This window comes from Diuraphis noxia, unplaced genomic scaffold (genome assembly GCF_037042655.1).
Source record: "Diuraphis noxia isolate RWA-SAM2 unplaced genomic scaffold, SU_Dnox_SAM2 contig0001, whole genome shotgun sequence".
NCBI classification, from domain to species: domain Eukaryota; kingdom Metazoa; phylum Arthropoda; class Insecta; order Hemiptera; family Aphididae; genus Diuraphis; species Diuraphis noxia.
In genome coordinates this window covers 89,656,280-89,683,657 of record NW_028301711.1, presented here as the reverse complement: position 1 = coordinate 89,683,657, position 27,378 = coordinate 89,656,280, and the positions used below count along the sequence as shown (strand labels likewise).

Genomic DNA, 27,378 nt, shown 5'->3' with positions numbered 1-27,378 from the left:
TGTTCAAATTATCTTAGATAGAAATTCATAAAATTTTTTCTTTTTAGATCTAAGATTTGAAAATTAAATACAAGGCTCCTAACCATTGTAACAATAGCAGTTGAAAAATATTAAAAATACATAGTCACGATTTTTTTTTTATAAGCATTTAAAATTCAAATTTTGTCAACATGCGTAAAAATCACGAAAATTCGCAAATTATTTTAAGCTAGAAATTCATAAAAAAAATTTTTTAAATCTAAGATTTGAAAATTTTTAATAATCTATAATATATCCTAGACAGATAAACCATCTCCGTTCAGAATCGTTTTTCGTATACAATGATACCTATCATTGCATTCAAATTTAACCTACCCTAGTCAGAGGTCCACCCCACCCCCTAATGTACAACAGAGCGACCTCCACTTACCCGCTTTTTAATATTTCATTTACAATATATTAATTAAAGTATATAAAATCATAGTTTTACATTATACACTATAGTTTATTAGGTAACTTATATTTAGTATAAAAATAATATTTTATACATACATAATATTAAACTTCTTAGTTTAAATTATTTAGAAGAACACTTTGTATACCTAGTTAAATAATTTTTCTTCAAAATGTTTAGCTTTAAAATAAAATATTTATACTTAGAAATCAATATAATTATTTTAGATTCTGAGCGAAGCGAGGAATGTATTGATTTTACAATGATGTGTGTGTGTTTTTTTTGTATTATTTTCTCTCATCACGCTTTGGGGCAGTAAAAGTGCTTCGATATTCGACTTCAGTACCTTGTTCGATTAGAAAGTGAATCTAGTTGGTACTTTGGGGGGATCAAAAGTAAAAAATTCTTAATATTTTTCTAAATAATCGGGATAAACAAACTAAAAATTAAGGGAAAACGACTTAGTTGAACTATTCATAGGTATTTTCAATTTTCGATCATTATTAGTTTTTTTTAAATTAATATCGATAAAAATTTATTTTTTGGGTAGAAAATCTTGAAAATTTAATACAAAGCTCTTAACATAATTGTTACAATAACAGTTGAAAAATAAAAGAAATTCATAGTCACATTTTAGATTCTGAACGAAGTGATGAATGCATTGATTTTACAATGATGTGTGTTTTTTTTTTTTGTGTGTTTGTGTACAGCATAACTAGTCAAAATAATGCTTCATTTCAAACTTTGGGGGTAGTTTCTGATGTGAAAGTGAATATCCTTGGTGCATTATAAAGGTCAAAAGTAAACATTTTCCAACAGTTTTCAAAAAACTTTTTTTCATGTTTCAGGTGAATAGCATTAACTTAATTCAGATTCAATCAACTTTTTTAATAAACAAACACTTTTTTGTACAATGTTTAATATCCTGTACCTAATATTAATATAAATATAAAAATTAAATTAAAAACAATTTTAAATGAATTTTATACTATAATTTTTGGCATTTTATATTCATTTTTTTTTGTATTTTAAGCGCATATTTTGCATTTTATGTGCATATTTTATTGACTTTTTTTGGCATTTTTAATGAATTTTTTAAGGTTTTTTAGTTCATTAAATTCACAGCCCTATTTATAGCCATAAAAAATTGGGCAATTAATGTATGCCCCCCCCCCACAAAAAAAAATGTTTCACAGGTACGTCACTGGATACGGTAAGCAACAAACCATTGAGGTGTATTTATAAACAGATCTTAACGTGTTAATACAATACTGTGCTGCGATAATAATATAAGGTGCAATTTTTTCGGAATATCTGAATAATTGGTTCCGAAACGTCCGAATTGGTTCCCAGTTTGTTACAAACGGTATATCCTAATTGGTTTCCGGTTGTTACACAGGATGTATACGAATTGGTTCCTGGGTCAAAGCGTTCTCAACTTTCCTGGTATATTCCTGCAGTTATGGTTAAAAATTATATTTGTTAACACTTTATTTTTATAATTTTTATAATTTGATCGTTATGGTACATATAATAAGTAATAATAATAATAATGATAAGAATAATAAATAATATGATAGTTATACCTAATAACATTTTTTTTTTTAATTAAAAATTTATAATAAATATTAATAAACAAAATATTATATTAATTTGTCGATTCCTTTTTTTAAATAAATTATTTTATTTAAATAAAATACTTACAAGTTCTTTTAGCATATACCTATGCAATGGTCAATGTCATCTGCCAACTTTTTTTGAAACTCAAATTTATAATCTTATAATACAATAAGTGTAGGTACCTACATAAATTTCATAGTTTTAAGTTTGTATTAAGTTTGAAACGCAAACAAAAACGCGAATGCAAACACTATAATAGGTACACTCTATTACGGTGGACTACTGAATGCTGTACCATTTCATAAGTAACAACTAGATATCCGTCCATATTGATAATATTGTTGAAGATATAATTTGATTATCGTTTTTGATGTGATATTTAGAGTCCAAGCTAATAGATTATCTGTTAAACAATCGGTTCTTTTATTCTGTACAATTTATTTCCTTTTAAAATTGTATACATTTATATTTATAAAGATGGGAAATATGTTATAATAATAATAAATAATATTATTAGATTGTATTTTACCTATTTCGAAAGTGTTTATCGGGAACCTATGTGCCGCCTACCTAAAATATCGGGAACCAATTCGTATGGGTGTTGACTGGAGTTCGGGAATAGGAGGTGCCTATAAAATATATTACTTTGCATAAGATTTGTATCAGCGTACTTGAACAGTGGAATTCAATAACTCTAGTTCTCGCGCTTAGTGTATATTGAAATTTTACGAAATATTGTGTCCGTTCATATGCTGAGAAGGAACCGATTATTTCTCACATCTAATCAATCCAGTTTTTATCAACACATCGGTCTGTAGACATAATATTATTTTGATTATTTCCATATTTACAACATTAGATGACAGGAAGTGCGCATTCTGTTTATTATAGTGATCTTACGTGTGTAACATTTATAATAACTAATGAAATAATTCTCTATACTATAATTGTTGTTTCATTCAACATTTCATAGTAGTACAATAAAATAATATATTGAAAATAGAGGTTCATCATAATAATTTGTTCATTTAATATTATAATTTTAAATTTCACTTCAATATAAAAATAATTGCCAACTCTTATAAAGATTTTAATTTGGAATCACCATTAAATGTAGAATGCATTTTATTAATAACTGTAAAGATGCGTTAGCATTCTTTTTTTTAAATAATTCAATGTCTGATTTCATTTTTCTTTATACCTTCCTTTGTGATTTTTTTAAAATTAATTACTTAGTTTATTTATTTTTTGGGGGTATTTTTTCTTACTTTTATCTTGTCTATACTATACTAGTATACTACGTTAAATAGTATTATTATATACGTATATCTATAGATACGTCTAAATACTGTATAACATAGCGAATCTTTTACATATTTATTTTTTATGTTTTTGAATGTTACAGGAATCATTAACTGAAACGAGATCCAACCTGAACTTCTTACATATTGTTAAAGATACATGCATGGATATGTACGACATTGAATCCCTGAGCGACATCCAACCCATATTACCAAATTTATTTTTACAGTTTATTTTCATATATGAAGAATCCCTTTATTATAATAATATGTAACGGACATTTCATACATTTAATTTTCAAAACCAATATTTTAGAGATCTGTATATATTATTTATATAGTAATGTGGTAAATCTTTGATTTATTTTAGACAAGATTTTGACTATTTGTGTGGTTGTCTGTGTAATCAAATAGTATTTTTATGCCGAAAAACCATAGACACCGTTACTATACTTAATAGTGACATAAAGATGTTAATGGATTCCCTTTACAGATGTTTAATGTTTTGTGAACAATTCATATTTGTGTATTCGGAAGTAACAGTTGATTTATTTATAACGGATATTTTCGAGATAATGTTTTTTATGTGTTCCTAGGTGATAAAAATGTATAATGATCAAGATAAAGAACACTTGTGGGTAAAAGCTAAAACTGTATACAAATTTATTGAACGCTGCAAAGACTTAAAATATATTTTGAAATCAAAAATAGTATTTAAAAGGTATTAACTTTGTATAACTCTACTATAGTCAAATTTTATTGTGCTGATAATAATAGCGAATGTTAGAGGTTACTTAGCAATTAATTCTAACAACTTATTACCAGGTTGAACGTATACAATCTTGATGTAGCGAAACCAAATTTTTCGTTTAGTCCAGGAGACTATTTCGTGAAATATTTGGACGACAACGAACTGTATTTCGATGGCATTATCTACGATTTAAAAGATCCTCTAATAAACATATTCAACGTGCTTGACAATGTTTGGGCTTACCATATCAAGAAGTAATGAACGATTAATAATTTATATGTGTGCTAAATATTACAAAAACATATTGACTTAATTTAATGCTCAGTTCCTTAATTAAAGTATAAGTACTTAAAAATTTTCGATGACAAGTTGAATCATTTTTGGAATTTATAGGTATCGATCGAATTGTATTATACATTACTGTTGTACTATTATACTCAGTATATAATTACTTATATATATATATAAGTATATAAAAGCTTGTATCTTAAATGAATTATTTGAAAATGGACTTTGACATATTTTATTAAATTAGAACAAAAAAATCAAACATTAATTATTTAATCATAGATTTCAGAATGAAATCAAACAGTTATGTTTAAAAATTGAACAGCTAACTGACATGGCGTTGAAAACAGCCTGCAATGAAATAGACTGTATAAAAATATTACAGGGCTTACGATATTTCATTGAATGGCCGCCACTTAAGTATTATTTTCGTATAAAGACAAAATTAGTATATACATTTATAATGGACTATATTGCATCGGTCATGGAAATGTTTTATAACAATAAGTATTGGATATCTTATTACATGCCAAAATACTCGGGTATTTGCTTGATGGCCGTAATCCAGTACAACAATATAACAATATTAAAAAATGTAAATTTACATATTGATTATTATTTTACATTCATTAGATAATTAGCCGAAATAGTATTCGATAATTATTTTATATATCATCTTTACAACTGTTTTAATATACCGCGTATGTTTTATAATAGGCTATCTTTGACCGGCCTTGGTTATTGACATGTTCTTTAACTAAACAATTACGAGAGGCATATGCTTCTTACACAGACCTCTATCAACGAATGCTTAAGAATTCATTTAGAGCTTGGTGGGATCAGATTGATCCGGAAATCGAAACCCAATTGGAAAATCATATATTTGTAAAAACTCAATTATCAAATCGTTGTTGGAAATATAATTTAGATTTAAAAAGGTAACATATTAAATATATTGATCTTTTAATTGCATTTAAAATGTACAAATTATATTGTTTTCCTGAAAAGCTGTGTCTATGATTTGACTGAAGAAGTCATTTTTTGGAAGTTGATCAAAGTAGGAATGCCATATGAGTACTCAGAATTTACTAAAATCGCTCAAAAAATAAATGATGTACATAAAAACGTTACAATGGTTCTCAAGAACTACAATTACATAATTTCAGGTACTTTTTATCTTTGTAGACAAAAATATTGTATGTGGTAAATTAATGGAAGGATTATATGTGTTGCACACAGGCTTATCCGTACAAGAAGTACAACTCTTTTATGAAACAATACATACGTGTGTTAAGACAATAGATCCGTTGGTTTTCAAATATACTTGGGCTCAGTCGGAAAATGTTAACAAATATCTTCCTAAATGTTGTGAACAATTGGAATCAGTTAAGTCGTATTTAACTAATATGGTTTAGGGAAATAAAAAAAAAATTAAAAAAAATGTAATAATAATTTTTAGGTCCAAGACATTGAAAATTGCTATAAGCAATGCAATAATGGAATCATGGAAATATGTATACAAATATCTAATACTCCGTTATTTGGCAATGAACTTGAACTTATTAAGATAAAAGGTTTGAACCATAGTACGGATAAATTCAGGTTTGATTCCAAGTTTTTTTATAAAACGTCAATACTCTATAATAGGGGTCATCAATAAATTTATATGGAGGCACGTTATGAAACTTACCAAACTGGCCGCGGTCCCTAGCAGTTGTATTGTCTTTTACACAAATTATTCAATTAAAAATTAAAAATTTAACATCCCGAAGTGCGCTTCTCCATTTATGAATATACAAATACAGATTATTTTATATTACTTAAATAATTCTGTTGTTTTAATATACATTTTATATGACACACTTACAGAATTTATTTATTTATTTAGAAAAAAATTTAAAAACTTAATAAAATTAATAAAGTTAATCCTCGGATAAGGCATGTAAAAAAGTATTCACGGTCTACCAGTTGGTGACTCCTGCTCTACATAATACATAATAAATACATACATTAGTTTTTCTTTCAGTAGTAATAAGACGTCGGTCACCAAAATTATCGGCTATTATAATGAAATTATCAGATACGTGACTGTTGTTTATGAAGGATTTGAAAAATACATTAAGCGTGTATGTAAAATTGTCACAAAATATTATTTTTTCTTTTCACAGAGAAAATAAAAAATAATCTACAAATATTTTAATACATCACATATCAAAATTATAAAATATTACGTTCTTTAAAAAACATAAATTTAAATAGATGGTGTTATTTTGGGAACAATACCTAGTCAAAATTGATATGCTCATACATGAATCGTTAGTTCTTAATGTAAGATGGTCTATGAAAAACAATTTATCACAAAGAAATGATACTGTGTTTTTGATTAACGTCAGTTTACATGGCAGTAATGTAAGATTAGTGGAAACTTTATTGTTGTAATAACATTTTTGATCACAACTTATCAATCGATATGATTTTTGGCAGATTAAATATAATCCAAGTTTATTAAAACTAGTGGTATATTCTATGAAGCTACTTTTGGATATGGCAACAGCATTAAAAGTTATACCCAGGTTATGTCATACATTCAAAATGACAAACCTTAATTTAATGCCATACAGCTATGCGATCGCCAATGACCGGGTGTGTTGTGATTTGCAGACGGATATCGATTTTAGTATGTATAAATCATAAATTACATTAATTGATCAAAGAACTCAAACTAAGGTATTAATCTATGATACAATATTTTACAATCTTGTAACCTCGTACTATCTAAAATCAACAAATTATTATATTAAAATAAACAATCATATTATTATAACCTAATCCACCGTAATGAAGCTGGTGCAGAGTTTTAATAAGAGTTTTTTAATGATATTATTGAATTCAGCTAGTTTTTATGTAACTGTATATTTAAATAAGTTAAACAAAATTAGTCAAATTAGTTAGTATTTATTCTCGTGTCTTATTTAGCAACGAAGGATATATTGATAAATATAAATATTTATATGAAAAAGTTAATGAAGTACAGTGATATTTGGACCTTGGATAAACGAGAACAATTAATTAAATTTCAGTTGATACCACATAATGCAGATTCGATTGATAACAAAATTATGCTGTACGAAAAACCACTTATAAATTTTACAATTTGCATTTAATTATTTGTTTCAAATTTATTTGTAGATACCTCAATTATATAAATATTTTAAATGAGATGCAGACTGAATCGATAGTATCTTGTATTATTATTAAAATCAGTGATATGATAAAGCAAGTTGTAAGACACTGCCAAGATTGGATTTTCAATTATTCCCAGCTACTTTTAGGTGAAACGGTCGATCTTATTGAAGGATTTTATGAATACATTGAAATTAATGGTGAACGGTTAGTCTCAAATAAAACATTGCTATACAAAGTAAATAAATTTAAAAAGTAATATGAAATACCTGCTTTAAATTTTTAATACCTAGTGTAATGGTACCACCATCAAACTTGGACGAAATGGTGAAATTTATTGAATATAAAAAAAAAGTTGATTTAGAGTGTAGTACAAAAAAAGAAGAGATAAATGTGATAACTGAAAACGTTCTTATTTTAGGTAAGCTTTGGGTTAAATATAATATTTATATTAAATTTTTATTATCAAGCGTCTTAGTTATATGTATATACTTATAATTTATAGACAAACATGAAATACATATGTCAGATACATTACGCAGCTTGTACAATGATTTACATAATTCATGGAATAACTATACTATATTATTAAACGAAGCAGAATTAATGTTAAAAGAGAAACACAATGAATTTCATGATATGGTATTACAAGATCAAGAAATCTTCAAACAAAATATTGAAGATTTTAAGCAAATTTGGGAACAATTCAAAGAAACCGAATCTAAAAATGTAGAATTGACTTCGTATGGTTCGTAAAAACCCTAACATTCATAAAATTTTCATTTAATATTTTTTTTGATAAATACGCCAACCTTGTATTATTTACTACGCGTTTAATAATAGTATACGATATTGATACTTATCAAATAGATAAAGCTAGTTCCAAAATTATTAAAATTCATTAAACATTCACAAATAGATTTTGAGCTGTGCCACATTTTGTTCGAGATTCTGAGTAGAGTGATGAATTGGTGATTTTAAAAATAATTTACTTTTTCTTGATAAGTAGAAGAGTTAACTAATCAAAACATAAGAATGTTAAGAAATAAATTTTTATAGTTTCATTATTTTCTTCTAAACACTAAACAGGATTAATTGTTTTTTTCAATCAAATCAAATAATTGTGTGGACAGTTTAGTCTCTATTGTAATCTCCTTCTAAATTACGAGGAAAATTGATTACATGATATACAGCATAGAGACTTGCCTAGTTTTTTTTTTTTTTACATTCAAACAGCTGTATTTTTGAAAAATAGGCTCAAATTTATTAATAAATATTAATTCATTTTTTAATAAATTACAGCTGCTTTAGATCACATGTCTATAATGGAAGACAAATATCAAAAATTAAAAATTGAAGAAAAACAATTGAAAAATAATCTTGCAATATTCAATTTGAAATATGTGAAGCCACCACAGCTTAATATTAAAAAAGTAAAAAAGATACCAAAAATAATACTTAAAATTATTTATTTTGATTAAATTAAGTATTTATAAAATAATAATTTAAAGGTTATAAACAAATTATATGAACTTAATGTTCTATTTAAAATGCATTATTGGTATAATAAAAATATTTAGGTAGTAGGATAAAATCCTGTTTAAGGAACAAGGAAAACTATTAAAAGTTATTCCAAAATGATTGAAAATTCGTTATAAAATTAATAATATAATGTATTATATGAATCATTATTCTTAGGAAATGATTTTCTTGCGTCAAACTTTTACGATTGCTTATAATTGGGACAATACGTGGAATAAATATAAAGCTGCGAATTTCTGGGAGATCAAAGTATCTGAAATAGAAGTTACTATACAAAACATTTACAAAATGTTAATATCTTCAATGAAATTGCTAAAAGAAGAAAGTTGGAAAATGCTAGACACCAGACGTGATAGTTTGGATGCTTTTAGGCGTGTTTTACCTCTTATTACCGACTTGAAAAATCCAGCTATGCGTGACCGGCACTGGGATGAAGTACGAGAAGCTATGACTAAGTTAGTGGATGTTGTTATATTATTGTGATAATAATATTAATTTTTAATAAATCTCAACATTTAAAAGTTAATTTAATTTTAATAGATATTTTGATGAATCTGATCCCGGTTTTACTTTGGAATTAATAATGCAAATGCAAATTCAAAAGTACGGAAATCAAATAAGTGAAATTTCAAATAAAGCAACGATGGAGCTTAATATAGAAAACGTAAAGTCATTTAATATTTGATATTTAAAAATAATTAATTTTTAATGAATTATTTTTCTACTTAGTCGATAAAATCAATAGCAGATACGTGGATTAACATGGAACTAAACATAAAATATTCTAGTGATGAAGACATTTATCGTATTTCAGTACCTGATGATATATTACAAATGTTAGAAGAACATTTAGTACAGTTATATTCTATGAAAGGATCGAAGTATATAATTAATTAATTCAATGATTATCTGATACTTTTTTATTCTTCTATCAATCAATATTTTCATTTTAGGAATATTTCTATATTTTTCAAAGAAGCTGATTATTGGTCAAAAGGAATTTCCCTTGTCACTGATGTCCTAGAATTAACACTTTCTGTCCAAAGGCAACTTTTGTATGCAATGGTAGGTATATTAGGAATGCCCAATAATTTATAGATTTATGTATTTAAATTCTTCTACCATCATAGAACATATTTAAAGGTGAGGATATTCGTATTCAAATTCCAAAGGAAGCTGATGAGTTTGATTTATTAACAAAAGAGTGGAAAATTATAACATCTAAAATGTATACCGATAAGAATTTATTTAAAGCGACCAATTCAAAACGTATATATCATGTTTATCTAGTATACATTGAAGTTTATAAGTGTTAATTATTTAAGTTATTTATTTATATTTAGCTTTATTAAAAAAATTGCAAGCTATGAGTGCACGGTTAGATACAACCCAGAGAGCACTTGAATTATACATGGAGACAAAACGAAACATTTTTCCTAGGTTTTATTTTATATCCAACGATGACTTATTAGATATATTGGTACATTCAAATAATCCAAAACGGCTACAGCCACATTTTAAAAAATGTTTTGACAATATTAACAAATTAGAACTTTCAGTAAGTGAAATATTAGTTACATTTAATTGTTTCTTATTCATGAACTTTTGTAATATTATACATTTTAATCAAAGGATAATGACACTTCAGCCATAGGAATGTATTCGGCTGACGGAGAATACGTAGCTTTCACAAGTAGAGTCAAGTGCAGTGGACCTGTAGAACATTGGATGAGCTCTATTGGTAAATTTATTAAGCTGATTTCAATTCAGTTAAAATTAAAATAACATGTTTCTTCTATAGAAGCAATTATGCGAGAGTCACTTAGATATAAATTAATATATGTTATGGATGCGTTGAAGAAAAATCTTAAAACTCGTGATAAGTGGATATTAAAATGGCCAGGACAGTTATGTATTACAGCGTCTCAAGTATGTATTATAACACTGGTTATTTTGAAATCTTAACATGACTTACATCATCATTATGTACAGATTCAATGGACAGCTCAATGTACACTGGCATTGTTACAATCCAACCTTACTGGGAATAGTAAGCCACTAAAAAAACTTCGGAAACGACAAAAAAAAATGTTATCAAAGTTTTCTGATGCTATTCGTGAGGACTTAGCAAAAATAGATCGATTAAAAATCGTTTCATTGGTAACCATCGAAATACATGCTAGAGATGTAGTTGATCATATGTATACTTCTAGTATGTACAATTAATTTTTAGTATTTAAAAGAAATAGTTTAGACCCTTACCATTTTGTGTGATGAATCATTATTTAGAATGTATGAACGTGGCTGACTTTGAATGGATGTCACAGTTACGATTTTATTGGATTAAAAAAGATAATGAATTAACCATCCGACAAACAAATACTGATCAACCTTATGGATATGAGTACTTAGGTAATTCTGGAAGATTAGTCATTACACCTTTAACCGATAGATGTTACATCACAATGACTACGGCCCTAAATTTGTTTCGTGGCGGTAGTCCAAAAGGACCGGCAGGTACAGGAAAAACTGAAACTGTAAAAGATTTAGGCAAGAATTTAGCTTATTATGTAATTGTCATAAACTGTTCTGATGGCTTGGATTATAAGAGCATGGGACGTATGTTTTCTGGTAAGTTTATAACAACATTTACTTTTATCCTTCCACTACCTTAATTTGTACTTTTTATTTTACTTCTGCTTCTAATAGGGCTTGCACAGCAAGGTGCTTGGGGTTGTTTTGACGAATTTAATCGTATCAACATTGAAGTATTGTCAGTCGTTGCACAACAGATACTGTCCATTTATTCTGCCCTCGCCGCTCGAAAAGATAAATTTATGTTTGAGGGTTCAATAATAAATCTCATACATACATGTGGTATTTTTATAACGATGAATCCTGGATACGCTGGTAGGACAGAATTACCTGACAATTTAAAATCAATGTTCCGTGCCATATCCATGATGGTCCCTGATAGCAAACTCATTGCCGAAATAATGTTATTTGGTGAAGGTTTTAGAGAAACCCGTGTTTTAGCCAATAAAGTGTTCGTTTTATTCGTGTTGTGTAAACAAAAACTTAGCAAACAAGATCATTATGAATTTGGACTTCGAGGTTTAGTTTCATTAATAAGATATGCTGGGCAATGTAGACGACAAAACCCACATATGTTAGATGACGAGGTATGGATTATTTATGTGTATTCAATTATGCATCTTTGATAAATCACCAAATTAATTTGTTGTTAATTAAAATGAAAAACTATGGAATTAGGTACTATTATTGGCAATGCATAACATGAATTTAGCGAAACTTACAGTAGACGATCTTCCAATATTTTTGGGCATCGCGAAAGATTTATTTCCCAGTATAATTCTACCAGAAGTTAAAAATGACATACTCATTCGTGCAATAAAGCAATGTATGGCAAATAAAAATCATCAGCCATCAGACGCTGCTATTGCAAAAATTATTCAGCTGCACGAAACCAAAATTTCTAGGCATTCTGTTATGCTACTGGGACACACTGGAGCCGCAAAAACTTCTACATGGAAAACTTTAAAAGATGCAATAGCATTATTAAAGGCTGAAAAAGTTGAACAATTTGAAACAGTAACTGTAAGTCTTAATCTTATAGTTAAATGGAATTAAAATATAACCTGTTAAAAACTTAAAATGAGTTTACTATAGTACTAAACTTGGTATATTCTGCATCACATAAAAGTAACTTCAGAACCCACTTTATTACTCCAAAAACCATCTAGTTACCATTTTATTAAGATGAACAATTGTTGGTGAAATTGAAACAATATAATTAAATTGACGTCAGTAACAAAAGGTTTCTGATATTTTATCGTTCCGGACTCATACTGGTCTTAGCTTCATATTACTATTATATGGTGCACAATAGTTTAATCAAAACATTGGTTGTAAAATCTTCATGAATGATAATTAAGTCAATCTAAAACCTAATACAATTAAGTATAACCCTTTGAAATATAAAAATATTTAATTATTAAATTAAAAATAATTTCCCATAATATGATAAGAAAAATTTTTCCTATTCCTAAAAAAAGATTCCTATTCTTATATATTCGTGAGTACTTATTTAAATTATTTCATAGGAATATCCTTTGAATCCAAAGGCGCTTACACTTGGTGAGCTTTATGGAGAATATAATGCTTCTACACAAGAATGGACTGATGGTGTATTATCGTCTCTAATGCGTACAGTTTGTTCAGGTTGTTAAACATTTTTAAGGCTTATCAGTCGAATTGCTTATAACACATTTTATTTACAACTTGAAAAAACGCTATTTTGAACCTTCAACCTTATACATGTCAGTAAATGAAACTTAATTTATATTTATAATCTTATCAAATTTATAGATATTCATATGGATCAAAAATGGATACTTTTTGATGGCCCCGTTGATGCACTTTGGATAGAAAATATGAATTCAGTAATGGACGACAATAAAGTATTAACGCTTATTAATAGCGAGCGAATTACAATGCCAGAACAGGTAAAACATTAGTATTATTTTTATGTGAACAAATTATAGATATATCGAAGGACTTGTGATACTAACTATTTAAATTAGGTATCCCTTCTGTTTGAAGTAGAAGACTTAGCTGCAGCATCTCCAGCAACTGTTTCTAGATGTGGAATCGTGTACAATGATTATAAAGATTTTGGTTGGAAATTGTACTACAAATCATGGTTGACTAACTGTGAATTTGAACCATATAAGATTAACGTCAGTAACCAGTTAATTATTTTATTAGCCATATATAATAATTAACTAAAAGAATATTGTTTTTAGATCGAAAAAAATTTTAAAAAATATGTAACTACTGTACTAGAATTTAAAAAGTTGAACTGTGTTGAAACTGTTCCTTTACCTGAATTGAGTTCTATTGTTACATTATGCACATTGCTAGAATGCTTTACATTTAATGATTTAGCTATTAAAATGCCTACTGGATTAAAATCCGATGACTACGATCATCTCATTAAATTATGGTTTCTGTTTTGGTAACAACTGGTACGAGGAATTAAAACTATCAAAATAATATTGAAAAATAATTTTTCAGTTTGATTTGGTCAATTTGTGCCGCAGTTAATGAAGATGGTCGAAAGAAAATTGACACTTTTTTTAGAGAAAAGGAAGTGGTATTTCCAATAAGCGATACAATTTATCACTATTATGTTGATACAAAAACTGCTCAGTTTTATCACTGGGATAACTTTTTGCGTGATAGTTCTTGGATATACAAAACAGAGTATACATCATATAATTTTTTGTATGCATTCGGTTAATAAATTCATTTTCAGATTACCTTTTTTCAAAATTATCGTACCAACAATTGATACTGTTCGTTACAACTATCTTGTAGAAGCATTTTTAAGTAAAAAACGGCCCGTTTTATTGGTTGGCCCTGTTGGTACCGGAAAAACTTTAACCGTCCAAAAAGCACTGGAAGTTATGGATAAAAATAAATTTTTATGTTTAACAATTAATATGTCAGCACAAACTACTGCTCATAACGTTCAAGAAACCATTGAAGGAAGATTGGAGAAACGTACAAAGGATACTTACGTTCCACTATCAAGTACATAATTATAATAAAATATTGGATAAATTAAAACAAATTTAATTGCTTAACTGTTAATACACATAAGATCTTCATCTAAAAAATTACATTCTATTTTTTTTTTTCAAATTAATTTGTTTATTTTGTTTGTTAATTTTTATGCGCAGATAAAACGTTGGTGACATTTTTGGATGACATGAATATGCCCGAAAAAGAAATTTATGGTGCTCAGGCACCACTGGAATTGATTCGGCAGTGGATTGACTACGAGTTTTGGTTTGACCGACAGAGTAGATTACTGAAGTACGTGAAGAATATGCTATTGATCGGTGCCATGGGACCACCTGGAAGTGGTAGGAGTACCATTAGTAACAGACTGTTGAGTTGTTTTAGCGTTATAAATTTAACGTTTCCCGAAGAAGCGCAAATATCAAACATTTATGTATCAATGTTAAGCCAACATCTTAAATCATTTGTGGAACATATACGAAACTTGAGTATGATATAGATATTAATACTATTTTGATAGTATGATTGTGTTGTCACTTTTTTTTGCTCGTTGCAGAAAACGGACTAACCAATATGACAATTAATCTTTACAAAAGTGTGGTAGATAACTTGCTACCAACACCTGCGAAAATGCATTATTTATTTAACTTGAGAGATATATCTAAAGTGCGTCATTCACCATATAATATTATATATAACAAGCTTATTCTATAATTAATTAAATATGTATATAAATATATTAATATAATTAATATAATTAATTATATTATATTAATATAATTAATATATTTAATCGAAAATATTATGCCTGATAATATTTTATATAATATCTTAATACAATTTTTTCCACCCATTGTCAAGTACACAATTTTCTCTCCTGATAGTAATTACATTTTTAGGTATTCCAAGGATTGTTGCGCAGTAATACTGATTACCAGACAACTGATAATTCGATGTTACGGCTTTGGTGTAATGAAGTGTTCCGCGTATTTAATGACAAATTAATTGACAAAAAGTAAATTATTCAACTTCCTGTGATAAAATGTATAATAATGTAAACTACATAGTTTTATAAATTCTGATTACTACGTTACAGAGATCGAGAATGGTTCATGGATCAAATCAACGTTCAACTGGGGAAACATTATGATATAACTTATAGAAGTCTATGCTCCTCATCAGAACAAGGTTTATTGTTCTGTCATTTTTTGAACAAGCAATCACGGTACGAAGAAGTTACCGACGAAAAATATCTACGTGAATTTATCGATGACAGCATAAAAGACTACAATTTAAGCTTTGGAGTTATACCATTGAACCTCGTATTATTCAGAGACGCTATCGACCATATTTGTCGTATTGTCAGAGTTATATCCCAACCAAGGGGTTATATAATGCTGGTCGGAATTGGTACAAAGTTTATAATTCGACACTATCATTCTGCTTTAATACCCTACATCTTTTCTGATAGGTGGATCCGGACGATCCTCACTTTCAAAGGTTGCAAACTGGCTATGTGAATACAAAATGTTTACAATTGAATTGAATAAAACGTATGGAATAGGAGATTTCAAAGAAGACTTAAAACGTCTGTATTATCAGACAGGAGTGAGGGATCAACCAACGTCATTTTTGTTTAATGACACGCAAATTGTAAACGAAATGTTTTTGGAGACTATAAATAACATATTAAGTACCGGTGAAGTACCACAACTATACAAAGAAGAAGAGTTTGATGAGGTTAGAATACCTAATAAGTGCTAAAAAAAATGCAACTTTGTATTGACATTTCTAGATTAAAGAAGTATTATCGCCCGCTGCTAAAAAAGAAGGTGTTCCAGAAACAACAGATGATATTTATTCGTTTTTCTTAGATCGCGTCAGAAGCAATCTACACATTATTCTATGCCTTAGTCCGATTGGAAACCAATTTCGGTAAGTTTGATGTACAATACAATTAATGTATGAATATAAACGGGTGAAAATAAACTTTTTACTGTTTTTTTTCCCCCTTAAATGAATAATTCAATCCCTTGTGTGGGTGGTGGGTGGGTGACTAAACATTCTAATAACATTTAGTCAACTTTATATAAAATAAAATATTATTCTTCAATGAATGTAATATTGGTGATCATTTATCTTTGTTTTGAGCTGGGATTCATTACAGTTTTTGGCCAAATACCAAATTTCTACTTAGTTCTATTATATTGACTTCTACAAGTTAGACCAAGTTAAAACCAAAAACAAGTTACGAAGTAATTTATGTGATGCAGTGGTGAAACGAACCTAAAATAACCCATAAGCAAACTTACAATTTACACATAACCCACCCACCCATCCATTAGTGCTATTACCCATAGTAGGCCTAACCTAACCTACCTATACCTGAATATATCTATAAATTGTTATAAATACTAATACTAATAAGTACTTAGTTATGGTTATTCACTTTCATATTTTCACCCATGGCACACACCCACCACCAAACCTTAAAAAAATCGAGAAGCAGTCGCTTCTTAAAGACCATGCGGTCGTTTCGCCACTGATTTGTGATGAATATAAAAAATTGTCGATACCTACAATATCGATAAATAAATAATTAGTTTCGTTTTATGTTATTGCTATATACAATATGTTCATTTTTTTACCAATGATATTTTAACTATTATTTGCAATTTACTAATTTAATTTAATCTCAAATATTTATTATATAGGTAGGCAAGACCTGTCCATGATCTGCAATATACGTGTTGACTTACCATTTACACTTTTTTATTTTTTGCAATGTCTATTGTGACAAAATCGTTGAAATAAAATCTGCATTATTTATATTAGGTTCAAACAACGATAAAAAAAACCATCCATATAATTGATTCACTTATCGGTATAAATCATTCTGATTTATTCAACATTAAGAAAAAAATTTAAATATTTGTACGAAAATATATTGTATACAAAATTTATAATTCAATAATTTCACTGATTTTTTTGTTTTTTACTCGCCAATTAGAACGCGGTTGCGTCAATATCCTTCATTGATCAATTGTACTACAATCGATTGGTTTTTGGATTGGCCTAAAGAAGCTTTACTAGAGGTAGCATTTAGCTCTCTTGCTACAATAGAAGTCTTGGAAACTATAACTGGCGCACCAAGAGTAAGATTAAAAGTTTAATAATACTAAATACCTGTCTACTGTACTTTTATAGATACTACTGAATTGAAATTATGTTATAGTGAAAACCAACAATTTTAATTTCTCAACACATTTATTTTTCAATTTTTATACTTCAGTAATTATAAAAGTTATTTATAAAGTTAAATGTTTAATGCATTTTTACATTTTTCATAAAATTAAAACAGATTTAGGTTCATATTGGCTAGATTTCCTAATGAACATATTAAGTTAATTTTAATTACATTAATATAGTAATAAGCTAATGACAGATATCATTAAAAAAAAATGTAACAAAAATATAGTATATATATTTAATACATAAAATGTATTAATAACTATTGACTAATGTAATAATATTAACCTTAATAATTAATATAATATCAGTATAAAATAGTTAAAGAAAACTATTTAAGATAAATAAAATCTAAAAATCTATATAAATTCATATTAATTATAAAATACATAAATAAATACACAGTAAAAAATATAAATACAATTTTTACTTGTTTTCATTACATTATATAGATTTATAAATATTGAATATGATTGTACTATATTTTTTTTTCTTAATTAATTATTCCTTAATACATGCAGAAAATATATACCTACCTATCATTTGCTATATAGTAGGTTTTAAAAGCTTTATTCGCAAAGAAACTCAAAATAAAATAATAGATTACATTTGAACTCAATGTTAAATCATTTTTAGTTCAAAAACATTTTTTAATTCTATAATGTACCATTCAATTAAAAATCTTAAAAATTATTCTATTCCTTGATTTTATTGCTACTTTTCATCCAAGCGTTAAGTTGGTTATTCTATTTATTATAAAACTGTGTTTTTGTTATCATTTGTGAATTAACACTTAAAATGTGGAATGTATATCTAACATAGTTTTATGTATTGATTGTATTATTAAATATACTTAAAATTACTCGGAGAACACCACAGTTCTCAATGTTTTTAATAACTAATTATTATTAATATTATTACAATTCGTAACGTAAATAATCAAGTAGATACTATTGTATACCTATTCAAAAAACAAATATTTCACGAATTATTTAAAAAACTTATATGATATATGTTTAATTCTAAAGCCTTATAAAGCTTATCTGCATGATAAGACAAAATCAATGTTCCTTCTAAATTGTAGACAGAGAAAAAGGGGTAACATTTTTTTCTTGTGTACAATAACATAACTAGTTGAGGGAAAACATTTTTACATATTAACCCCAAATTACAAACAACATAAAACAAGGAAATTACAAATTTATTGATGATATATATTTTGTGCCTAAATACCTTTTGTTTATTTTTTCATTTTAATGTACCTACATTTTATTTTCCAGGTATTTGATGTAGATACAGTTTCCTTGTCAGAGGTAATTTATAAGCCAATAATATATATATCATAGTACCAAATACTACATTGATGGTATATTTATTAAAATTTATTATGTATTATTATTCATAGAACGAGTTAAAACTATGTATTGCAAATTTATTTGCCATTATTCACCAGTCAGTTGGAGAATATTCTAGGCTGATGATTTTAGAACTAAAGCGATACAGTTATGTTACACCTACAAATTATTTAGAATTAGTAACAGGATATAAGGAGTATGCAAAAAAAATCTATGCCTATTCTGTATTATATTTATCGATTTGGTTGTTTTAAACAGAACATTACACATGAAACGAATCGAGCTTGCAAATAAGTCAAATAAATTAAGAAAAGGTTTGTTCAAAATAGACGACACCAGAGAAAAAGTAGCCGGAATGACAGTAGATTTAGAAAAAGCTACTAAAATTGTTCAAGCGTATACTCTGGAGTGTGATCAGTTTCTAGAAATTATTTTAAAGCAAACATCGATAGCTGATCAACAAAAAACTGAAGTTGACGAGAAAAGTATTAAAATCAAAGAAGAAGAAATTGTGTGTAAAGAGTTGTATAGATTGGCTATGATTGATTTGGAAAAAGCATTGCCTGCACTAGAGGAAGCTATGGAGGTGAATAATAAGTATATATAATATAATAATAGTATATATAATAATATTAAAATTAATATTTTAATAGGTTTATAAAAAACGTAATATTATTGTAATAGTTGTTCATTATTTAGGCTTTGAATTCACTCAATAAAAAAGATCTTGCTGAAGTAAAATCTTTTTCAAAACCTCCACATAGAGTTAAATTAGTTTTAGAAGCTGTAATGATATTAAAAGAATCGGAACCTAGTTGGACTGAAGCCAAAAAACAATTAGGAGATCCGAATTTTCTAACACAGGTTAATTTCATATTTAAATAAATTAAATAAATTAAAATGAAAATAAAATAAATTTTTAGCTAAAAGAATTTGACAAAGATCATGTGTCACAAAAAGTATTAAAAAAAATTAATGCATTTACATCAAATCCAGAGTTTGAACCTGATAAAGTAGGAGCTCAATCAGTAGCTGCTAAATCACTTGCTCAGTGGGTCATTGCAATTGAAAAATATGCTATAATTTACAAGTACGCCATTAATATTATATTCATGTGATATTCGAATAAATATTTTTTTCTTTTATCAGAATTGTAGCTCCCAAAAAAGAAGCTGCTGAAGCAGCATTGGCCGATCTTAATGAAAAGGAAGCTGAATTACTTACTGCACAACAGAAATTATCCCAGATTCAAAAGCTGTTATTGAAATTAAAAATAGATTTTGATAAAAAAATGGATGAAAAAGAACAACTAGTCAAAAAGGTAAATTTAATTTGAATTTAAATTTAAACAATAATAAATTTAAATTAAATTATAGGCTGATACTTTGAAGAGAAATCTTGATAGAGCAGCATCATTAATTGAAGGACTATTTGACGAAAAAATACGATGGACGGAAACTGTAAAACAATTAAATATATATTTTGACTATTTACCTGGCGATTGTCTACTGAGTATAGCATTCATTTCGTATATGGGTCCATTTCTATTTAAATATAGAGATATACTTTTGAAATTATGGACAAATTCAGTAAAAGATATGAAAATTCCAAATAATCCAGCATACGACAATAAAGATTTTTTATCTGATCCGGCTATTATAAGAAACTGGAATATTCATGGTTTACCCAATGATGACTCAAGTACAGAAAATGCTATCATTATCAGCCGTAGCTCGCGGTGGCCATTAGTTATAGATCCACAATGTCAAGCGTTGAAATGGATTAAAGACATGGAAGCTGAAAATGATTTAAAAATCATCGATTTTTGTTTACCAAATTTTATGAATATTTTGGAAACAGCATTAGAAAATGGGTATCCAACACTATTACAAATAACTTCTGAACATCTTGATCCTTCAGTGATGCCAGTTTTATCAAAATCTATAATTGAAAAAGGTTATTATTTTTCATAGTACCAGTTTTGAAATATTTTAAAAGATTGATAGATTCACTAACCGACTATATTTTTAGGAAATCAGCTTTATATTAAAATTGGTGATAAGATGTTACCATATAATGACAATTTTAGATTTTTCATTACAACTAAATTAAGAAATCCATATTATCCTCCTGAAATTTTTACACGGACAACAGTAGTTAATTTTGCAATTAAAGAAGAAGGGCTTGAAGACCAACTTTTGGACGTTGTTATCACAATGGAAAAACCAGAATTAAAAATCCTTAAAGATAATTTAATAATGAATATTGATAAAGGTAAAAAAACACTGATCGCACTAGAAGATGAACTACTTCGACTCCTCAATGAGATTCAAGGATCACTGTTAGAAAATGATGAACTTTTTCAAACATTAGCTTCTTCAAAAGTTACATCAATAACTGTAAATGAACAACTTGATATTTCTTTTTCAACTCAAATTGATATTGAGGTTGCTCGAGAGGTATTATTAAAAATTGAAAAAAATTGTTTAAATTAAATTAAATATACATTATAAATACCTAATTAATTATTCATATTATTTTTAAATTTATTATCTTACAAAATTAATTTCGGTGTTTATTTTTAGGGTTATAGAAGTTGTGCTAAAAGAGCATCAATTTTATTTTTCGTTCTTAACGAACTTAATCAAATTGATCCTATGTACCAATTTTCATTGGATGCATATATGAACTTATTCGAGAATTCAATAAAGAAGAGTGAAAAAAATGAAAGGCTCTTCGAAAGATTAAATCATTTAAATTCTTACCATACATATGCAGTTTATAAGAATACTTGTAGAGGGTTGTTCGAAGTTCACAAATTATTGTTTTCATTTCAAATAATCATAAGTTTATTAATGGCTGATGACTTAATACCTGCGTATGAAATGGAGTTTCTATTGAAGGGTGGTATCGTAGTGAATAGAGTAGAACAACCAGAAAACCCTTGTTCATGTATGTCTACAATCATTCTTACTTAAAATTTAATAAATATATTTATTTTATTTTAAAGCTTGGTTGTCATCGTCTAATTGGGATAATATTTCCGAGCTAAATAAATTGCCAGGTTTCATTGGAGTAGAAAAATCATTCGAACAGTTCTCTCGAGAATGGAAACAATGGTATATGTCTTCAAATCCAGAATCATTAAATCTTATTGGTGAATATTTTTTTTAACTAATATATACTAGTATTTCAGTCAAAACAATTTATATATCTGATAGGTAAATGGAACGAGAGTACTAATTCATTTCAAAAAATGTTATTCGTAAGATCTTTGCGATTAGACAGATTATCATTTGCGATATCAAATTTTATTTCCGATAAACTTGGTTCTAAGTTTATAGAACCACCAGTTATGGATGTTAAAAGTGCTCTAGAAGATTCAAGTTGCAAAACCCCATTAATATTTTTGTTATCTCCTGGAGTAGATCCAACTAACACATTAGTTGGTTTGGCTTCAAGTAACAACATATATTATGAATCTCTATCTCTGGGTCAAGGTCAATCACTAGTTGCAACACAGTAATATCACATAGGATTAAAATTTAATGTGTAATAACGTCTATATATTTAATAGACTAATTGAACAAGGCCAACAAACAGGAAAGTGGATATTTCTTGCCAATTGTCATCTTTCTTTATCATGGATGCCACAGTTAGATAAAATAGTTGATGTCATGCAAGACGGTAAATCTCACCCGGATTTCAGGCTGTGGTTAAGTTCAAATCCTAATCCTGATTTTCCTATAGCACTATTACAAAGTGCTATAAAAATGACAACTGAACCACCAAAAGTAATTTTTAAGAATTCAAAAATAAACTTATTGCAATAATGGTCCATAAAATGTACTCAGGGATTAAGAGCAAATATGAAACGTTTATATCAGAATTTAACCGAAGAACAATTTGATAAATGCAATTCGAAAGAAAAATACAAAAAATTAATATTTTCACTATGCTTTTTTCATTCAATATTAATCGAAAGAAAAAAATTTCAAAATCTTGGTTGGAACGTGGTTTACAGTTTTAATGATTCCGATTTCGAGGTGAATAACATTAAATCCAGCTTATATTTTAACTAATCTATTGACTTAGGAATTTTATTTATGCAATAAAATAACATAGCCTTACCCTTAACATTATTTCTCATTTTATTTTATAGGTATCAGAAAATTTACTATCTATATATTTGGATGAATATGAAGAGACTCCTTGGAAAGCATTAAAATATTTAATTGCTGGAATTTGTTATGGTGGTCACGTTACTGATAACATGGATAGAAGACTCTTAGATACCTACATTAGTCAATATTTTAATGAAGATGCAATTACAACGCCTCATTTCAAGTATAATAAATTATTTCATTCTTTTATTTTAGGTATTTTTATATATATTATATTTTATAATGATATGATAGTTATTATCTTCTATCAATGTATGCATAAGTAATCAAAATTAATTATTAGTTATTTTATTTAATTGTGTTGCATTTATTTATTATTAGTTAAAACTGATTAAAAGCTTTTTTTAGTAATGCATATTCTTAAATAAATTATCTTAAAACCTTATAATTTTCTATAAATATCGTGATATGATTGATTAATTGCTTGTTAATTCTTTTCAAACTTACTCTCAACTATTAACTCCTTGATATAAAAATAAAATAAATTTAAATTTTAGAATTTGATTTGATTTATTTGAATCTTAAAACATTTCTCAAAACATAACAGTTATGTTTTTTCTTTTAAAACTTAAAGTTAAAAATACAGTATTTCAACTATAAAAATTAAAATATAATCTTATGGTTTTTAAGGTTATCTTCGTTGTCAACTTATTTTATCCCAAGAGATGGTGATCTTCAGATGTACAGAAATTACATTGACACATTGCCAATCGTGGATAGCCCCGAAATATTTGGTCAACATTCTAATGCTGAAATGGCTTCTTTTATGGGAGAAAATCGTATAATTTGCAATGCCCTCATGATTTTACAAGGACAATCAACGGTGGTGGAAGAAAATATAGAAGGAAAAGTTTTAGATTTATCTACTGAAATTCTGAAAAAACTACCTGATCTGATAGATTATGAGACTACTGCAAAAAATATTAAAAGGAACCCCTTGGATATTGTACTATTACAAGAGGTATTCTTCATAATCACAATACATTATTTACTTATTTTTAAAATAATTCATAAATAAATTCAATACTATAGAAGTTATATTTAGAAAAAAACGCATCGAAAATCCTACATGGATTCTAAAATTATAAGTACTTATTATCTTTCAATTTCATCAATTAAAACTTACATAAAATAACATAGTAAAACAGATTCTTATTAACCTAAAATTTGCTTTATTATACTTTTGTAAAACTGATACTACACATAACACATGCAACAACGATCTTAAACATAATTATTAGGTACTCAAATTAAAAAAATCGATTAAGTAGATGTCACTCTGCTATGTGTTAGGTTACTGAAATGGATTTTATTAAATTTGAATTCAATGATACAACATCATTCTATACGAAGAACGATTCTGATCGGAGACGTTTTGTCAATCTAAGATATTTTATACTATATTTCATTTTGTTATTATTTCAAAAAAAATTGAAGGTACCTATAAAATAAATTCTAAATTGATCAAAATTTCAAATTTTAAATGTCTTTAAGCATTAAGCACTAAAAATTATTTGAAATATTTTGAAAATTTTAACAATTATAGAAAATGCCAATATATGCATTCAGTTAAAATTGTATGTACTCGTTTCTACGGTAATTTTTTGAGTTACACCAATATACAAAATCAATTTTCTCAAACTTGATTTTGCGTAAAAGTAGATTCTTTTTTGAAATAGAAAATTGAAATATTATTTCGATAACTTGTCGTGTACACACACAAACATAATTAAATAAAAAACACACATAGTTATAAAATAAATACATTTATTTTTCCACTTAGGATCTAAATTACGTTTTTTCTATACACAACACACATTTGTAAAATTCAGTTGAATATGTATTTTAGAAAAATATTTTTCTTTGCAGGTACAACGTTATAATAGCTTATTAAGCGAAATTAAAATGTCATTAATCAGCCTTAAGAAAGGCATCAAAGGGCTAGCAATAATGTCATCTGATCTTGAAAATATATTCCAGTTTATAAATGAAGGTAGAGTTCCTGGTCAATGGCTCAAAGGTAATATACATAAATAACCACAATTACACTTGATATATTATTTATTAGTATATCTCAATACATAAAAAAATTAGCTTACCCATCGCTAATGTCTCTGGGATCATGGACTCAAGATTTAATAGAAAGAATCAATCATTTTAAAACTTGGGCGAACAAAACTCATCCACCAATTTTATTTTGGTTGGGAGCTTACACTTACCCAATTACTTTTTTGACAGCTGTATTACAGGTAAATAATTGTTGTTTCTGTTATTATATTGTTTTTAACAATTATTGACATAAATTTAAAATATTATTTAGATTCATTCACGAAGTTCAAACATAGCAATTGATTTACTCTATTGGGAATTTATTCCTACAAAACCAGAAAGGCTATCAATATCTCCTAAAGTAATCACAGATAGTATAATAATTTTTAAATATTTAAAAAAATCTTACGAAATTATAATAATTTAATTATTCTAGGAAGGAGTTTACGTGCGAAACCTTTATTTAGAAGGAGCTGATTGGGATTTAAAACAATCGTGTTTGTGTGAATCAGTACCATTAAAATTTATTTCTGACTTGCCGGTAATACATTTTAAACCCATAGATAGTGCGAAAATAGCAAAAAGTATAGTCTTCAAATACTCATATATTTTCATTTATGTTGTATACTTTACATTTTTACATATTTTTAGATTTCTACCAATGTCCCATATATTATTATCCTTTGAGGAGTGGAGATGGAAGAGAATCGTTTATAATAATGATGTACCTTGATAGTGGATCGAAATCTCCAGAGTATTGGATAAAACGAGCAACAGCAGTATTACTTAGTTTATCAGTCTAATCTAAATATCATCAAAATACATTATTTAATACATTCAACTTATTTTTTCAATTTCAACTGTCTGTCCACATTTATTAGTTGAAATAATAGGATTTAAAAAGACAATTTAATTACTTTTTATAATAAATTAAAATACTAATCAGATATAGCAGTATTCTAAAATCATAATTATTACGTATTTAAATATATAGCATTATGAAAATAATATTATACAAGTATTATATTAAATTATCACCTTAACGTATTAATTTCAAATCGACAATTCATTTTAGTTAGTGTTTTAATATAATAAGCAAGTTTCTTTTAAATGTACATAAGTCATAACAAACTTATCATAGTGTGAACCGTTAAGGTGAGAAAACTTCAAGTACCTAACCCACCAACAACCTAAGTTATACCATGTGTTGAGGACCGAAACTCAAATAGCACGCCGATCGCCATACACACACCACATAGCACAATTTATTTATGCATCATTATTTCTGTTTAATTATGGTGGAAATGATATAATTTGTAAATATTATGCAATTGCGATATCGACTGCCGGAGGCTCACCGGCACGCAAAACATTAACACTGCCGTCCAATAATTTTCAATAGTTTGCTCACCGGTGTCAACAAAGCTACGTTCGTCTTCCGTTGTTAGTTACTGTCAACGCGGTGTATTATGTTCTGTGGGCCCGAATCACCACTCTTAATCATTATTTTATAAAATGAGCGCTTATCGACACTTTTAGTAATTTTATTTTTTATTGTATTTGTGTGTGAAATTGTATTATATAGCTACAGGAGAACGTTGAAAGAAAGCTGACCAGTCTACGCTCCACCAATTGTGAGTTTTTATTATTTTTATTAGGTATACTTACGTATACTTAGACATATCTAGTTGTTAGGCCATAAGGGCCGCATATTTATTTTTAATATATAGTATAGTGCCACAAGGGCAGTACATTATTTTTATATTTTTATTTTTGGCCTTAAGAGCCATAAGAGCCGCACATTAAGTTATTATAC

The 27,378-nt window shown here is 27.4% G+C and overlaps 1 protein-coding gene across 1 annotated transcript in view; it reads left to right on the top strand.

The window, feature by feature from the left end:
• kl-2 (dynein heavy chain 2, axonemal kl-2) overlaps positions 1–26,372 on the top strand; it is a 32,302-nt gene extending 5,930 nt beyond the window's left edge. The window contains exons 4-65 of the mRNA XM_089216553.1: positions 3,459–3,625; positions 3,725–3,890; positions 3,951–4,075; positions 4,180–4,359; positions 4,676–4,988; positions 5,111–5,331; positions 5,402–5,559; positions 5,633–5,778; positions 5,853–5,995; positions 6,423–6,519; positions 6,653–6,802; positions 6,878–7,070; positions 7,370–7,517; positions 7,583–7,783; positions 7,870–7,997; positions 8,082–8,324; positions 8,879–9,009; positions 9,275–9,573; positions 9,659–9,782; positions 9,848–9,999; positions 10,072–10,183; positions 10,249–10,387; positions 10,462–10,676; positions 10,751–10,859; positions 10,920–11,047; positions 11,111–11,330; positions 11,408–11,749; positions 11,828–12,300; positions 12,392–12,736; positions 13,243–13,360; positions 13,508–13,644; positions 13,723–13,878; positions 13,945–14,156; positions 14,216–14,404; positions 14,457–14,734; positions 14,884–15,213; positions 15,282–15,391; positions 15,625–15,740; positions 15,822–16,135; positions 16,197–16,465; positions 16,521–16,660; positions 17,736–17,880; positions 19,255–19,287; positions 19,380–19,525; positions 19,588–19,915; positions 20,029–20,193; positions 20,253–20,419; positions 20,479–20,650; positions 20,706–21,285; positions 21,361–21,788; positions 21,915–22,281; positions 22,340–22,486; positions 22,551–22,851; positions 22,907–23,123; positions 23,184–23,375; positions 23,492–23,676; positions 24,144–24,474; positions 25,383–25,533; positions 25,608–25,762; positions 25,834–25,923; positions 25,999–26,146; positions 26,214–26,372. Of these exons, the coding sequence (XP_089072679.1) occupies positions 3,459–3,625; positions 3,725–3,890; positions 3,951–4,075; positions 4,180–4,359; positions 4,676–4,988; positions 5,111–5,331; positions 5,402–5,559; positions 5,633–5,778; positions 5,853–5,995; positions 6,423–6,519; positions 6,653–6,802; positions 6,878–7,070; positions 7,370–7,517; positions 7,583–7,783; positions 7,870–7,997; positions 8,082–8,324; positions 8,879–9,009; positions 9,275–9,573; positions 9,659–9,782; positions 9,848–9,999; positions 10,072–10,183; positions 10,249–10,387; positions 10,462–10,676; positions 10,751–10,859; positions 10,920–11,047; positions 11,111–11,330; positions 11,408–11,749; positions 11,828–12,300; positions 12,392–12,736; positions 13,243–13,360; positions 13,508–13,644; positions 13,723–13,878; positions 13,945–14,156; positions 14,216–14,404; positions 14,457–14,734; positions 14,884–15,213; positions 15,282–15,391; positions 15,625–15,740; positions 15,822–16,135; positions 16,197–16,465; positions 16,521–16,660; positions 17,736–17,880; positions 19,255–19,287; positions 19,380–19,525; positions 19,588–19,915; positions 20,029–20,193; positions 20,253–20,419; positions 20,479–20,650; positions 20,706–21,285; positions 21,361–21,788; positions 21,915–22,281; positions 22,340–22,486; positions 22,551–22,851; positions 22,907–23,123; positions 23,184–23,375; positions 23,492–23,676; positions 24,144–24,474; positions 25,383–25,533; positions 25,608–25,762; positions 25,834–25,923; positions 25,999–26,146; positions 26,214–26,365 (12,537 nt within the window). The 3' untranslated portion in view covers positions 26,366–26,372. The remainder of the gene's footprint in view (positions 1–3,458; positions 3,626–3,724; positions 3,891–3,950; positions 4,076–4,179; positions 4,360–4,675; positions 4,989–5,110; positions 5,332–5,401; positions 5,560–5,632; positions 5,779–5,852; positions 5,996–6,422; positions 6,520–6,652; positions 6,803–6,877; positions 7,071–7,369; positions 7,518–7,582; positions 7,784–7,869; positions 7,998–8,081; positions 8,325–8,878; positions 9,010–9,274; positions 9,574–9,658; positions 9,783–9,847; positions 10,000–10,071; positions 10,184–10,248; positions 10,388–10,461; positions 10,677–10,750; positions 10,860–10,919; positions 11,048–11,110; positions 11,331–11,407; positions 11,750–11,827; positions 12,301–12,391; positions 12,737–13,242; positions 13,361–13,507; positions 13,645–13,722; positions 13,879–13,944; positions 14,157–14,215; positions 14,405–14,456; positions 14,735–14,883; positions 15,214–15,281; positions 15,392–15,624; positions 15,741–15,821; positions 16,136–16,196; positions 16,466–16,520; positions 16,661–17,735; positions 17,881–19,254; positions 19,288–19,379; positions 19,526–19,587; positions 19,916–20,028; positions 20,194–20,252; positions 20,420–20,478; positions 20,651–20,705; positions 21,286–21,360; positions 21,789–21,914; positions 22,282–22,339; positions 22,487–22,550; positions 22,852–22,906; positions 23,124–23,183; positions 23,376–23,491; positions 23,677–24,143; positions 24,475–25,382; positions 25,534–25,607; positions 25,763–25,833; positions 25,924–25,998; positions 26,147–26,213) is intronic.
• Positions 26,373–27,378: the final 1,006 nt, after the last annotated feature.